Genomic DNA, 16,276 nt, shown 5'->3' on the forward strand with positions numbered 1-16,276 from the left:
AGTGTCAGCCCACACCAGCAGCACAGCCAGCTGCCTGTTTCACCAGCACCTCAATCCTGTCACCATTTCCCCAAGCTGCTCAGAACTATCCACATCCTTCCCTCTTTCTGGGGGTAAGGCTCTGAGCCAAAGGGCTTCAGGGTGGTGACTTGTGATTTTGGTCCATTTAGAAAGCATTTATTTTGGACCAAAAAACCAGAAAACACACAGCATCTCTGCCAAAGTAGGTCTGGGCTGGATGAGCCAGCCTACCTCTAGAGTCCATCTCTTTCTGCACCTGTCACTCACAATTTCTGGTGTTCTCTATCAAAAAACAGCCCAGAAAACAGGTTGTTCTGCTCTGGACCATTCACACACTTGCAAGGTGGGAATGGGAACGCAATGACAGCATCCAAAAACAACTTAGCATGCAGCCGATACAGCAGTGAAACCTGCTGCTAGGGATGGGGCTATGGAGAAGGCAATCAGCAGGCAGGAGGAAGAGCTTTCTGGGTGATTTAAGAGATCAAAATTCTCAAGAATATCTGAGACTCAATTAAGGCACCATCACAGTCCCTGACCCAGTGCAGAACGTGCCTTGGTTGAGCCAGGCAGCGATGGAAGCAGTGCCAGAGACGGACCAGACCACAAACCAGCAGGGGAAAGGGATCAAACAAAAGCTGGCAGGGAGGGGAATAGAGCCAGGGCAGAGCTCAGGTCTGGAGAAAGGCACCTATGTGCCCACAGGTTAGATAAAGCCAAGACCCAGCTGCTCCTGGCTGGAACAGGAGGCTCCTGACCCAATCACCACCTGGCTCTCTTCTCTATAACGTTTAACAGCAAGCTTTTATCCTCAGCCAGCTGTTTTATTATTCCAGAGGCAGAGTCATGAACCTCACCACTAAATAAACTCAATGCAAAAAAGACAGGAGGAATCACAGGGCTTGAAAGAAGTGCTGAAGAGCTACCAAAAGCAGCAGGACGCTGCCTATAAGCAGCTGCTCTAGGTAGTGCTCTAGGTAGCTTGGCTCGAGGACAACTCCCAGAACTGAGTTCAGGGGCTTTGCCTTTGACTGAGCTGTCCTGGGAGACAGTCCCCACATAGCCATTCAAGTCCCAGTGACTCTGGACAAACCAGGGCACCCCAAGATACCCGCCTGCACTTTTTGCAATAGGGCAGAAAGCTACCAAGCAATTTGATTTTTTTTTTTTGCACAGCCCAAAAGTTCAGCATTCCTATCCTTCCCTCATAGATGCTATTCCTCCTCCACAGGAGAGGAGCTGCCACAGAAGTAGATCTCTAGGAGATAAAAACAGATGTTGCCCTCCTCTTTGGGAGGAAGTGAGGAAAGCAGACCTTCCAGGAGCATTCAGCTCACTCAAATCCCAGCTACAAAACCAAGCAGATGTTACAGCCCATGCCATATGGGGAACAAAGATCCAGTATATCAAAATAAAACTGACCCCATCTTAGTGTTTGAAAGGACACAAAATGCTTTCTTTCCTTTTATTCCCTCCCAGACTGCCCCCTACTCAGGTCACAGAGATACACATCCAATTTTCCCTGAGTTCTCATCCCAAGGCATCACAGTAACTGTTTTCCCACAGAAATGGGAACTCAACTACCCCAGGCACAGAAACCTCCCTGTCACATCAGGGAGAACTGGGAAAAGAAAATTCTGCAGAAATGTTCCCAGTTGAGAGCTTTTATTAGATTGTAATGAGCAGAAAAACTAAGACAAAAAGCACTCAAACCTAGCCAGCTCCATTGCCCACGCAACTCTGAGCAAGCACAAGTGTTTCATCCATTTTTATGCTAGAAGACAAACACTTTTGTTACAACCTCATGGCCTTAACACAGGACCAGAAAGTCAGGCAACTTCTGACACTCCCTGTAGGGCTACACAGCTGCTGCACAATGCATAACTCCTGCAGCTCTCAACTTCTCTGCTTTCACCTCCTTTCACTGGCTTTTTGCCCAGTTGATCCCTAACAACACCCATTTTTCTTTCTTGCTCTCTGCAGTTTTACCCTTCTTTTTGAATGTGGATCACAACTAAATGGTGAAATTCAACGAAAGTAGTCATCTTTCTTTCACCAGTGCTTCTCAGGGAAAACTCTTGGGTCGGAATCAACTGGGCACACAGTTCATTCCTAGAAAGGAAGCCCTCACCAGCCAGTGAGATACCAGCACAGGCTGCCCAGAGAGGTGGTGGGGTCACTGCCCCTGGAGGTGTTCAAGCAAAAGCTACATGCTGCACTGACTGACATGGCCCAGAGCAGACTACAGGCATGGGCTGATGGTTGGGTTAGATGGTCATAGCGGTCTTTCCAACCATAACGTACTTGAAGGGAGCACATAAACAGGAGAGAGAATGGCTGTTTACGAGGATGGATAGTGATAAGGCTGGCATACAGCTCTCCTAATGGCAAGGACTGAGCAAGAGCACTGACTGTGTTAAAAAAAAAGATGGAAGAAAACATAACCACCTCCTGTACACAATGATGAAACCACACAGACACCGAGGGAGGGATGCATTTCCAGTTTTCCTCTCCTCAGGTTAGAACACAACGTGACACTCGAGATGTTCTTCTGAATCATTAAAGAGCAATAAAGCAAGACCAGTACAAGAAAAACAGAGTATTTTCCTCAACTCAAAGAAACACGTGCTACAGGCACCAGGTATGTCTGAGAAAATGTCACACAGGTTTTTCAAACAAGTGCTTTTTAATTAAAAGAATGACAGCACAGTAATATTTCACTGCTCTACGGAGCCTTCCTCAGCAGCAGCTCCATCTGCTTCTCTCACCTCTTCTTACAGCTCCTTTCTTGGGCCTGGGAGCCAGTGGAAGTAGCCATGACAAGTGGCTAAGCGTGCAGCAGCTGCCAACACCGCAGACAAGGTGGTAGGAGGGACGTAGAGCTTGCAGGACATCTCTTGCTCACACAGACCTCTGCCACTGCACTGCACAAGTGCAAGATTCTCAGGGAGGTCTTTGTTCTTCATTTTCTCATCACCTGCATAAGGAAGAAGGAAAATATCCGCATGAATCTCTTAAGAGTTTCAGCTTAGACAGCAGCATCTGTTTGCTGTACTTGATCAAGTGATTGCATGGCTACTTCCCACTGCAAACTCACTGAATTAACTTGGAAAAGGTGAAATCCAAGAGGTTCTCTCTATCTCCCCCCAGCTCTCATCCCTATTCCCCCCAGAGGTGGGAAAGAAGACTCAAAGTGAATAAGATCCTATCTTGAAGATTAGGGCCTCAACTCCAGAGAAACAGCAAACTGCTCTATTTCAAGAAACAAACATACACTATCTCAGGCAAGCCACTTCACTTTGGCTTGTAAATTGGGCAACTTGCACATGGGGGCTGAAAATTCTTTCATTATTTTGAAAACAGGAAAAAAAAAAAACACCCTTGTGGACTTTTTAAAGTTAAAAAAGTGCTTTTCTCCCTTACAGCTAGAAGGAGAGGCTCACTATGGAATGAACACAGCCTGATGTAAGGAATGGAAAAAACAAAAACTTCAGCATGAGAAGTGTAGAAAGTCTAGGAACCACAAAAAAAAAACCAAAAACCCTGGGAGAAAAACACCTCAATTCACTATGCTTACAGAGGTTGAAACAAAGCATTGCATCCAGCCATTTATTTTTGTCACAGCTCATCCCACAGAAATACCAACAAGTCCATCAGGTCTAGCAAAGAAGCAGCACTAGGATACTTTCACATTGACTGCAGGTCTCAAGGGACAGTAAGAGTTTGCTCAGCTTTCCTCTACATTAAACTTTACTGATAAATCCATTCGTACTGTTACGGTTGTCCAGCATAAATGGTGCTGCCATAAGCAGAAGAGAGGCATGTAGAACTTCACAAGACTGGGCTTTGTTGGAAAATCGTTGTACATTATTAGGGCCATTTTGGCTCATTTCTGCTGGTTGCTTGACATAGAGGAAGGAGAAGTAGTCTTCCAATGACTTGAAGAAAACAGTAGGCCTTAAGGACTCTCCAAGAGGATGAGGTGTCTGCAATTATATTAAAACAAACAAACAATAAACCCTCAGGAGAGGGTGCAATTAGTGCACACTCAGTTCATTAGCTGCCCTGACCTTCATGACTTCCCTCAGAGTTCATAAAGAACTGACATGTCAGCAACAGGAATTTTTCAAAATACTGGCTACTTGCAACCCCAGCAAAAGGGCAGCTCTTCCTGCACAGTGAGCTGAAAAGAGTGGCAGATTATTACAGGATACTAATTAGCATGTCTTAGCAAAGAACAGCTGGCTCATCTCTCAGCAGCCCCACGCAGAACAAGTGACTGCGATGACAGAGGGAGTTTCTGCAAGGGAGTGAGAACTGAGTCAGAAGAAGTTCCTCTGCGTTTTTTACCAAAAATACAAATTAAATTTAAGCTCCAGAGATGACCACCTACATCTCAGTCAAAGAATGGGACTGAAGCCAGTGTTTTTATTTACTGATTCAGCATGAAGCATGACAGAATAGTGAAACAGGCAAGCCACGGTGCAATTCATCTGCCCAACTGTAGCTGTTCAAAAATTAGGTGCCCGTTCTCTAGGCCTCTTCTGCTGAAGCAGCAGCAAAAAGGCACCCACCTCCAGATGAGGTGAATCAGCCTCTGGTGAGAGAGCATTCAGACTATTAGCCCAGAACAAAACAGTTTTACACAAGGTGATTCAAGAAGTTTAGGTTGGCCACTCACAGGGGGATTGTGAGAAGCTTCTGAAGCAGCAAGGACAGCCTCAGGGCTGGGCAACAGAAGTATAATGCTGGTAGGATAACAAGGCAATAACCTGAACAAGTATGAGAGCCTCATTAACCAGCTACTCAGCTTGATACCATCAGCCCACTAACAATTTCTGCCTAACATGCAGTAAAAACTAGAGTGCTAGAATAAGAAAGAAAATACCATTAAAAGGTAATCATCCCCTCTGATAACCATGCTGTCTTTGCTGGGGGACTCAAAGCGTCACTGCCACTTCAAGACAAAGAAGGAACATTCATGGAGGAAAGGCAGACTGTGGAAGGGTCTATGACTATTGGAAAAAGCTGGAAGGCACACAAGTCATAAGGAAGCTGTCCAGAAAAGATAAAAGAAATAGTATGCCCTACAGTGCTGTGAGGGGCAGGAAATAAGGAAGGCACCATCTACACTTCCTCCTGATTCACGCAATTAAGATCATCACCACTAAAAGGAAAGCATGAACAATGAAAACTGGAAAAGGGGTGGAATACCACCTGGCAACACCACAGGTACCAACATCTACTGAGGCTAAGGGATCGAGATGACACAGAGAAAGGAAAAGCTTCTGTTTGTCACAGCTAGCTGATTAGAGCACTTCTTCCCTTGGTGTCTATAGGCAGGATTTAGCTTTTCATCTCATGGTCTTCCTTAACAGAAAATCCTGTCACTTTCTCTAAAGCTTCTAAAGCGATTAAGCCAGGGGCAGACAACATGCCCACGATCCAGCTGGGAAATTCCTATGCTTCTATACCCACGTGGTTTCATACTTGCAGGGGAATGCTTAAGTCAGCTCACAAGGAGTGAAGAAGGGCCAGATTTGATCCATGAAGTGCTGACACTGACACTTTATTCCATAACGCCCTGATGTACCAGTGAAACACTAGTGTTCCTGGTGCTGCTGATAATACAGCAACAAAGAGGTAAATGTACACCTCCGGACCCATACTAAAAGCCAATCCTTGTTTCATTGTTAGTAAATTTAAAAAAAAAAAAAAGTAGAAAAATTGACTATTTTTATTTAAAACAACTCCATCCCAGCAGCAGTGGCTGAGAAAAAAAAAAAAACAACAAACCTTACCTTAACCAATGCCATAAGGTCAGTTGAAGATTTGTTTGTATCCTCCTGTTCGAATTCAGGGTCTTGGTCTGTAGCTTTGGAGTCATTTACTTCATCTGGAAGTGGCTGCACATCGTCCCATTTCTCCTTTGTATACAGGTTCTGTTGCAAGGACATGACCAGCATGAAGAAATCAAGAGGCACTGGAACAAATCCACTGAAGTGCAAGCTACTGAGCAGTCAGATGGTATCGCTCTGACAGATTAACAGAAAGAAATTTTTCCACCCTGTTCTTCCTGAAGTTTTGGCAACTTTAAAGAAGAACACAGAGGGAAGGGAAGAGCACGAACAAGAAATGAGCTGCCACCCTAACTTCTTTCCACCACCATAAAACTAGTTTCTTGATTAAAATCAGACTCTTTAAGAATATTGTCCAGTTAACACAGCCTTCTGAGAACTTTACCATGTAGGAGTGTCCTAGGCTAAGAGATCTGCTACAACAGCATCCACACATTTTGTTTTTAAGTGGGAACTGAGTTGCGGTGGGGAAGCAGCAAGCTGTCAAGGCTGACAGGGCAAATCTAAGGTCTGACCAAGTCAAGAGCATGCACTGCATTTCCCTGCATTGAGAGCAGTTACAAGGAAATGCCAGCTGAGCTGTAACAAGTGTCATGTTAGACACGCTTCATTTCAACTCAAAACATGTTATGGGAATGGTGTTGGGCTTTTTTTGGTCCTGCTTCCAACTTCTTTGAAAAAGTGCATGGTACTCATATATCAACATATGTCAAACAACCTCTGGAGTTTATTCCGTTGAACGACAGTTATGTCACAGCCAAATGCCCACCTGATTACACAGTTCATCCTCATCCAGTCTGGAGCTTGATGCTTCATTATCTGCACCTACAGAATCCTGCTGCAAGCAAAGGTCTGGCTCCACCAGTTCAGCACTCTCCTGCTTTGCACTGGGTTGAACATACAAGGCTAAAGAATTCAATTCCTTGAATCCCTAGAAACAAGCAAACAACAACAAAAAGCAACACACAGCACAGTTAAGAAAGCTAATCTGCAAATACCACCAATATCAGAAAGAAAAAAAAAGTGTGCTCCAGGCAGTAAAGCTTGACGTCCTGCTGAGATATATAATCCCAGCAGCATTTTTCTCACGGCTTTCAGACCCACACAGCTCTTCCCAAAACAGAGCTGAGACATTCAGACAATTATACAAATTGGCCTAACTCATAACCACTCCCTGGTGCATGATTTATATCCTGATGTCTGTCCTACACAGAGCATGCAATCACCATGCTTACGCTGTCCCACACTGCATATTTCACTGGCAAACTAAGATGCTTCTAATCAAGACCATTTCTGTAATTCAGTTTGGTAATGGCATAACTGATCTTCAACGATGAGAGCATCTTCCTATAAGGCACCCAACGGATGCCAGCCCTGCCCTTTCTTACAGCACCACATTCCTCCCTCCTGACCTGGGAGGGTAAGTTCTCTTTGCAGATGTCAGCATATCCTTTATCCTTCAAGACAGAGTGAATGTAGACATCTTCCTCAGAGGATGTGTCGCACAGAAAGAGATGCAAAATGCCATTCACGTATTCATCCACAATGCCCACAAGGACCTTAGAGTAACACAGCTCCTGGAACTGGAGAGTTGCCTCACTGGTCCACGTGTCCTCAAGAAGAAACAAGAGTATGATGTTACTATAACAGACCAGAATCCATCACCTGAGACTTTCCCTTCTGAGCACTCATCAAGATGACAATTAGGCCAAGGCAGCTAGGGATAAAAATGCAGAGGGGAAGGGGGAAATTCAGGCAAACTTTCTAGAACTGAACTAAATTAAATTTAAACCCCAAAGTTTGCAAAGCCAGTTACACAGGGAATACCTTCTCACTGTCAGTACCTATTTTCAAGTGTAGCCATTTTATCTTATCTATGGGGAGGGGGAAGAAGCGAATTCCTGGAACCATGAGATTATGAAAGTTAAGTGCCAGGAGTTTTTACAAAGCTGCTAATGCCTCACTGCAACGTGGATCTGCTGCCCTCAAGAAGCAAAGTTTTTAAGAATGTTTTCAAAACACAAATTTGAAGTAGCCTTTCCAATGCAGAGCATGGGAGCACGTTTCCCAGACTTCTTGACCATGAGATTTCTCACGACAGACTGACCTGAGCTTTGGCATTTTGGATTGCACCAAACTCACTTAAAGCTTGGTCTCAGAAAATTTTACAACAGGGCTGAATCTATCAGTGTTTTAGAAGGACCCTGGAGAACTACTGGAGGGGAAAACAAATGCTTGCTCATTTGCTTATCAGCTATCTGTTTCTGAAATTATATGAGCAAGAATACTACATAGGCATAAAGAAGAAACACTGAAAAGGTTATCACTTTTCAGCATTCCACTGAACATAACAGCAACAATTCTGCTGTAAACATCAGAGGGACCTGGATGAATCCAAATATTTGTCCTTATCTTGAGAAAAAGCCTCTCTCTTCTTGACAGCTCCTATATGTACGTCAGTAAACAAAACTGCATATGAACACACACCTCCACAGGCTTGACCCATGCCAAGGAACACGGGATGGCCTGAGCTGGCAGCTTCAAGTAGCACCATCTGCAATATAAAACAAAGTCATGGCCATTAGAGCAAACTCAGAGCAAAAACAGACAGAAGAGCAGAACTTACTCCTCTTCTGGGTTTTAAAAATCAACTTAGGAATAAAGAGTGGATTTATGATTAACCCCAACAGTAACTTTGGAAAATATCCAGGGAACAGGCACAGAAAGAACTGCACTAACAACTGATCTCTTATGCCTTCCCTCACCCAAGCATCTTTCTATCATAACCCCTCATGATTACAAAGTTATGGACAGAGAACAATGACTTTTGAACCAAAGAATGAAGCACAGAAGATATTAAATTGCAAAGGCAAACAAGTACCTCTGACACCAAAAACGCAGCCCATTTCAACTGATGACTACTGAAGAGAATGTTTACACCCACTCGTGGAATCTAAAATGAGGATGAGATCCAACCTCAACCATCCTGTGATTCTGCCAACCATGTGTAATCTACTTACTTGAGGAACCTCAGCCAAGACTTCTGAACAATGCCTACATTCCCATAATCTGGGTAGAACACCTCCACTTCTTGGTCACTGATCACACGGTAGATGATAACCCGGTACCACCACTGCAAGAACATCACACAGCAAAGCTGTCCAGGCTGTACTGAAGACTCAGGCATGATGTAACGATCAGAAACAAGTTTATTTGAATAACAGCATCTGCAAAACATCGTAAGGAAAGACTGTGCTTGGAAAGATGCAAAAGATGAACACAAAAATCCATAGGATTTCAGAAGAATCCTGGTTTCTCAAATCCCAGTGACAACATTTTCAGATGTTTAAATGGATGCTTTACATCACCTTTCTGCTGAACTCAAACTGAAATGACTGTAAGAAATGCAAACCTAAATTTCAACATTTGAATGTCCTCCCTGGGGTCCAATTAAAAAGAGAATTCCTTAGAGGCTAAATACAGTCATTCTGGTCATTAACATTATCTGGCTAAATCACTGCTTATTAAAAATCAGATTCTGGAGTATTGGCTACACATCATCTGTAGTGTTTGCCTGCAGAATTTATAACTCCACTTGTATGTGCCCCGTGGACACCGGGTGCTTCCTCAACACACAGCAGTTCTGTAACTGCTGTTAACTGTGCTGGAAGAGAATCTCAAATGCATAATGAAACTGACAGTCACTGATGAGGCTTTGCTTGCTTTCAAATACACACAGTTTGCTCTGAAAGTAATGCTTCCTATTTTCACAGTAACCACAACAATACACAACACCACTATTGCAGAATATTCACCTCTGACATCGTGAGCAGACATCGTACAGGAAGCATTACTTTGAAGCAGCCCTTGTACATGATGGCAAGTGCATATTACTCATTGCTTTTTGACAAGCATTGGAAACGGAAGGAAAAATTTTAACTGAGCCCATTAATAACACAGAAAAGAGGCAAAAAGGAAGATAAAAATTCCCCCTCTGGAACCTTTCTATTCTTTTACAGTTTAGAGCTATCCAGATCACACCCAAGCAACTGCAAATTGATAGTAACCATACTTTTGGCTTGCTAATCAAAAGGAATGGATAAGCACTATGAACACGTGTTTCAGACAGCACAAGTTACCAAACCAGCTGTAATCGTAACTATCGACTATCATAACTATCATAACTAGCTGGCTGTCCTTGTTCTCTCAGTACAAACACAACAGGCAGTAGCATCTATCAGCACAGAGTGTTCTCACCTCATCTCAATCATGAGATCCCACAGTTTATCAGAAGTTTCTGCGCTGCAGACATGGATGTAGAACTCACCAGGAGAGACTATTAAATTCACTATTACTCCCACCAAGCACCTTGTCTCCAGTGGAGGTAAACTGCAAAGTCTTCTGTCCTGAACTGCATCTGGAGGGATGTCTGAAGTCACCATCATTATATCCAGCCTGGACTGTTCCAAATCTTGAGGCTACAAAGAGATGAAGGAGTTGGTACTCACATTTCTTCATGCACTAAGCATACATGAATAACTGTTCCAGTACCATTTAGAAAAGAAAGAGTCTGCTTTGCTTGGAACCTATGAGTTACTGAGTATCAGCAAATCCCACCAGATGTGCAAACCTGGATTAGAACTTCCTCTGTGGGGGGAGCATTCATTCTCTCTTCTACCTAAAAGGAAGAATGAAGGAAATCAGTCAATAACGGTAGTGTAACAACAATACCATGCATTCCCATGAGGAGAAAGAGCTAGAGTCATGTCCTGACTTCTGTCCAGAAAACAGCTATTGCTACAATAATGTTTTTTAAAGTTTGCTGGATTTTACCCAAAAGATGCTATTTTCTATGCTCTGTGACCATGAAAGAGTATATGACTGAACCAGGAAAGCTACCTGAAAGTGATTCAAGTGACATTTTCACACTAGAGCTATTTCCCCAGGATAAAAACAAATGAGACCTACAAATTCTGTTCTTTTCTCACCCGAGAGATCTGTCTGTGAATGGCTACTGCAGCTCACAGTTTTTTGTGGAGGGGAACCATACATAAGCTACTCTCTCACTGCCTCAAGAGCTTTCTTCTGCAGCAGTGAGCAGCGTTCCTCCAAAGATCAGAAGTCAAAATGATTTCATTTTGACCCATAACGAACAGACTACAAGTTAACAGTGCATTATGCACCAAGCAACACATGGGAAACGTCTTCCAGTACATACACCTTCATTTATCTGGCTAATCCAACTGCAAGCAATGTTTTTTGCAACACTAACTCTTCTAAATGTTTTTTTCAAGAATTAGATAAGTCCTTCTACAGACAGAGCAAAGGCCAATACTCTTGAATTTTTTGAGTTAAAATTTTTTGAGTGAAACATTAAGTTAAATAACAGCTGAGGAAATGCCTGCCTGAGCAGCAGCTCAAAGAAAAAAAAACAATCCATGGCTGGAAATCCTTTAAGCAGTGCCTGTGAACAGAGGCATTTCTGAGGGACTGGTTTGCTCCCCTGAAGTTGGTTCATATCACCCTGTTAAGGGCATACACTATCTTTATAATCTAATTTACAGATCAGTAAAGATGTGTAAGATCACAAAAGACATCTCCATGAATGTATAGAAACATGTACTTGTGAATATGCTTAAAAAAAAAAAAAACAAACAACAAACAATAAAACAATAACAAGAGAAAACAGCGAAACACTAAAAGTGAGCCCTGCAATATGTTGCAGCCTGTGGGACCAGCTAATCCTTTCCCTAAGACAGTCAGGCAGCTGCCACAGTGGTGTGAATGACCCTTGGCTCAGCTGTGGGTGAGAAAAGCGCTGAGAGCAGCAGTTCCACACACCTCTCCCCTTCTCAGAGCATTGACTCAGCCCGTGCTCCTCACATTATTAGTTTCCCTTCCATTATTAGCTTCTTGTGACAGGATACTGGGGTACCGTATAGCAGGGCAGGGATCAGGTCTCTTCTTTCCCCTCCACCTTGCAGCATCCTGATGAACAAGCATTCACTGCATATCCCACATACCAACTACCTTTCCTCCCTTTTCTGGCTTTTTTAAAAACAGAAGAGCAAACTTAACGTCTCATGGGGAAAACAAGTTGAACAAACACCTTTAATGGCCTGAGCAGGAGAAGTCTTTAACCGATTCCCATTGTGATATGAAGGCTCAAAAACCTCACTTGAAGTCAGGGTTATCACAGTCCTCTTTTTCTTTTTTGCCCTTCAGATTCAACAGGCAGACTGCACTTGATTCAAGGAGAATTTCTGGCTGCTTCATCACTCAGATCTAAGACTTCTTTACAAGCTCAATGCTGACTGCCAGAGAGTTTGCTTTAGGAACGTGAAGTCCAGCCGTAAGAATCAGAAAGATTGACATGATGGAAAGGTGATACAAGAGGTGTAATGACAGAGGGACTAATGCAATAGGAAAGCATTATAAAGGAAGGAAAAAGGACAGTTCACCCATCTCTGAAGATCTAGGCTTGCAGGGGAGAACTTCACCAAGGAGGGATCCCCAGAAAGAAATCCTTGCACAGTGGCTGTCAGCCCTTAAGTGAGGTCTAAGAGAAGTATGGCCAGGCTTTACCCCTTCCTGTTGCACAGTTGAATTGCCTTCACCTGTGCTCCCAGGGCTGACCAGGTCTTTTCCCCAGGTGCCCAATCAGTGGTTCAGGCTGTGACTCAACAGTTACCATACACGAACTCAGACACAGACTTCCAAATTAACTGCAAAAAACACCAAAGTCAGGAAGAACTCCTGGGACTCTTTTCCTGCACTCCAATCCTCAGGTTGCATACAGCCACCTGGGAAGCTTGGCAGAGAGAACTACAGTAGGAAGGTGTTCTGGAGAGAAGGAAGGTAGGAAAAGAGAGAGGAAAAAAAAAAACAGAGGTGACAAATTCCCTCAACCTATTGGATCTTCCGAACTGCTCCTCTCCGTCTCCTTCTAGAAATATACTGTCAAACAAATTCAAAACTCTCAAAGTCCAACAAGAATGACAAGGAACCCCCATAACTTTAGACAGTGAATAAAGTCTTACTGGTTTCCTTTAGTCACCAAGTGAAACTGTAGGGATCAAAGTCTCCACAAGAATCATCACCCAGCTTTGTCTCCCTGTTTAATGGGACTGCACAAGACACTTAATTCTGCCTACAGCAGCCCAGGAAATTCCACAGAGCTCATCTTCAGATCACTAAGATGTAATAACAAATAAATACACAGAGTATTACCATAACTATCAGAGAACAAGATGATGGTTAACTGACCTTGGATGGTCTTTAACACAGATCAGATGACCCAAAAGAGAGAAGAGAAAAACTTAGGTTAGGATGGCATATGAAGCCATATCCCAGCCTGGAGTCTTGCCACTCCACATTAAAACAGGTATTAAAATTTTTGCAAGCAGCAATGCATCAACAACACAATCTCAGTAACAAAAGCAAGCAAAGAGCCTCCAATCTGGGATTAAGCCAAGAAGAAGCTACAGATCACTCATCCAGCTACTCACTTGTTTCAGGCCATCACCCAGACCTACTTCTTGTGCATCCACTGGCTCTGACTTCTCTTCTGCTGCCTGATGAAAGATCTCTGTCTCACAGCTGGGTTCCAAAGGAGGCAGCTCAGCCATGAGTACTGCAAAGACAATAACTTGGCTATTATTCTTTCTTGGACTGATGCAGTTACATATTAAACAGAAAACACTTGAAAAATGAAAGCACTGGTTGCATTTTTCCATTCTCTTGTAGCATTCAGTTACCACATTCACAAACTTTTGCTAGAGAGGCATCCTTCATAAATGAATTCCAGCTAGACAAGTCAGGAACCCTGCAGGTACTGCACACAGTTTTCTGCCATGGCTGTTACAGGAACAGTGAGTACACACAGTCTCTTCTGTGGGAAATTATAGCTTAATCTTTCATAGTAGTATTAGTAAATTTTCAATCTCAAGAAGTGCACTGAAGGGCTCCAATGCCTTGTGGAGCGGGGCATTCAAGAGATCCTTCTACTTTTGTTATCTGCTGTCTGCAACAGTTAGCATTTGTAGTCCTCCACACAGGTTCAGAAAGCTTATATTTGGAAGGTAGATCTCTTCTTTCACCTGCCACCAAAAACCAGCGGCAACTTGTAGAAAACTTCCAGTTAAGCTCTCTGCTACTGAGACAATTCCTTAAACTACTTCTGCAGCACCACACAGACCTTCCTTGATAAATCAGAAGGGAACAGGGACTATTACAGCAACTGAAAATACAGCAACATCTACCAGAAATACATCTGCTTGTCCACAATGCTTAAAAGACCTACATGTTTCCAGCTAAAAGATGCCTTACCTTGTGGCATCTTTTTCTGCTCTTTCTCACTTGAGGAGCTCTTTTTCAGGGTTATCAAGGAACCTTCTTTTGTCTCCTTAACCATAATTGTATCAGACATGCTTTCGAAAACTTCAAATATGGAGAGAAATCCATACTGCCTGTACTGGAACGTCCGCTTAAAGCGTGTGTAGTACGCATCGTTGAAATCCAAGAGCAGAAGTGGTGAGGAACTCAAGAGATCTTGCAGCTCCCTCTTCACTGCTGCTGGCAGGACACGAGTCTTGCCCTTTGGAGGCAAATCCCACTGATTCTGAGAGAGAAAAGCAGCCCTTCCCTTCCTAGCAACACTCCGTGCTTTACCACTTGTTTTCTGTCTGGAAATCAGTTTGGAAATATCTTTGGTGGTCTCGTCGGCAACAGCTACAATAGGAAAAAAATATTAGATATTTATAAGCTATTTGAAGACTGGAGCAGTAAACCATTCAAAGCTCTGCATAGGCAAAGCTGTTCTTTCCACTTTTCCCATTTCCCTTTTTAGACAGATGTCTCTTCTAAAAACAATCCTACTAAACCGTGTGTGGATTTCAGTACAGCAAACAATTTTCCTTCCCCTCTGCAAAATGGACAGAACCAAATTTAACAGCTAATCTGCACCCTCCTCCCTATAAACCCAGACAGAAGGAAGGCTGGCCAAGTGCATACTGCATCACAAGAAGAAAGCCAGCTGCTGTGGGTTTTGTTGGGCAACAGTAAATGGTCCACTGCTTCTCTCAGCTTGAATTGCAGTACAATCTTAACACAGCTTAAGAGCATCAAGATGCTGATGAACTGAGTCTTGTTTCAAAGTGGCTATGAAAAAAGAATCCAACAGTCACCTCAACTCTTTGAAAAGGTAGATAACAGCAGGGCAAGCAGAAATGGCTTTAAGTCGAGGGAGGGAAGGTTTAGGTTGGATATCAGAGGGAAGTTCTCTCCTATTAGAGTGGTGAGGTGCTGCAACAGCTGCCCAGGGAGGTCATGGATATCCTGTTCCTGGAAGTGTTCAAGGCCAGATTGGATGGGGCCCTAGGCAGGCTGGCCTAATATTAAATGGGGAGGTTGGTGGCCCTGCATGTGGCAGGGGGGGTTGGAGGTTCATCATCCCTGAGATCCCTTCCAACCTGAGCCATTCTGTGATTTTAAGCTTCACAAAACCACAAGAAGCTGCCAACAGCACTCAAAAAAGGGCTGTGTTTGTGCACCGGTTCTCCAGTTCACCATCAATCCTAATACTCAAGCAAAAACAAGATGTCAGAATCACACCAAGAACTGGTGTAGAGGACTTCTCTGGAGGTCATCTGGTCACACACACCCCAGTAGCTCCAAACTAGAGCTGGCACTGATCTTCACTCACCTTCCTCACCTACTGCCTTTCTGTACTCTTAGCCAAACAACAGGAAACAGCTAAAACAGAAAGCGCCAGAAATACCAGCAACAGCGGGGAGCTAGAGCCAGCCTTTGGGTGGGCAACCTACAACAGAGCCCTCACTTCAGGGCACCACTTCACCCCGAGGCGTAACTCCAGGCAATCTTTCTCTACTTGCAAGGAGGAAGGTCTCACCTTTGAGGAGAAACCCTCCGTTGCCTTTGGGGCAGATCCGGACCACTCCTGGCATGCTGGCCACCATCTCCATGGTAGAGCAGAACCCCAGGTCACGCAGCGGCAGCGGCCTGCCGACCATAGCCAGATACTCCTGCTCCAGCTGGGCTGGGGTAAGGCCCTCCTTAGCAGCCAGCAGCTGCGACCTCACCTCCTTCTTCAGCAGCTCCATCAGCTGTACCTGCTGCGACATGTCTGTGTTCTAAGAGAGACAAAAAGCGAGCAGAAAACACCTCACGCCACGACTGCGAAAGGCTTTTTAACACATCACAACCAAAAGCCGGCAACGCGGCAGGCCAGGCTCAACACTGCCACCACACCCCGGCACCGCCGCCTCAGTCACGACAGCGCGTTTCCGACACGACGCCAAGAGGCCGCACTGCGCCTGCGCGCCCCGTTCCCGCCTTTTCGGGCTGAGGCGGGGTGGCGCGCGTTGCTCTTCACAGCG

The 16,276-nt window shown here is 44.2% G+C and overlaps 1 protein-coding gene across 2 annotated transcripts; it reads right to left on the reverse strand.

Annotated features, from left to right (window-relative positions):
* Nucleotides 1-1,760: 1,760 nt before the first annotated feature.
* On the reverse strand, nt 1,761-16,275 carry TDRD5 (tudor domain containing 5). Of its 2 annotated transcripts, XM_048943806.1 has the most exons (12): nt 15,790-16,275; nt 14,208-14,609; nt 13,388-13,512; nt 10,510-10,557; nt 10,137-10,357; nt 8,900-9,106; nt 8,367-8,433; nt 7,292-7,492; nt 6,649-6,810; nt 5,823-5,963; nt 3,794-4,007; nt 1,761-2,998 (listed from the first exon to the last, which is right to left on the reverse strand). In XM_048943806.1, exons 1-12 carry the CDS (start codon nt 16,019-16,021, stop codon nt 2,796-2,798), a joined length of 2,223 nt encoding a protein of 740 aa, XP_048799763.1. In that variant the 5' UTR covers nt 16,022-16,275; the 3' UTR covers nt 1,761-2,795. The 2 variants fall into 2 exon arrangements, with proteins under 2 accessions (XP_048799763.1, XP_048799764.1); XM_048943807.1 differs by lacking the exon at nt 3,794-4,007 and having other exon boundaries at nt 2,879-2,998.
* Nucleotide 16,276: the final 1 nt, after the last annotated feature.

The sequence above is a fragment of the Lagopus muta genome, chromosome 5 (genome assembly GCF_023343835.1).
Source record: "Lagopus muta isolate bLagMut1 chromosome 5, bLagMut1 primary, whole genome shotgun sequence".
NCBI lineage: Eukaryota > Metazoa > Chordata > Aves > Galliformes > Phasianidae > Lagopus > Lagopus muta.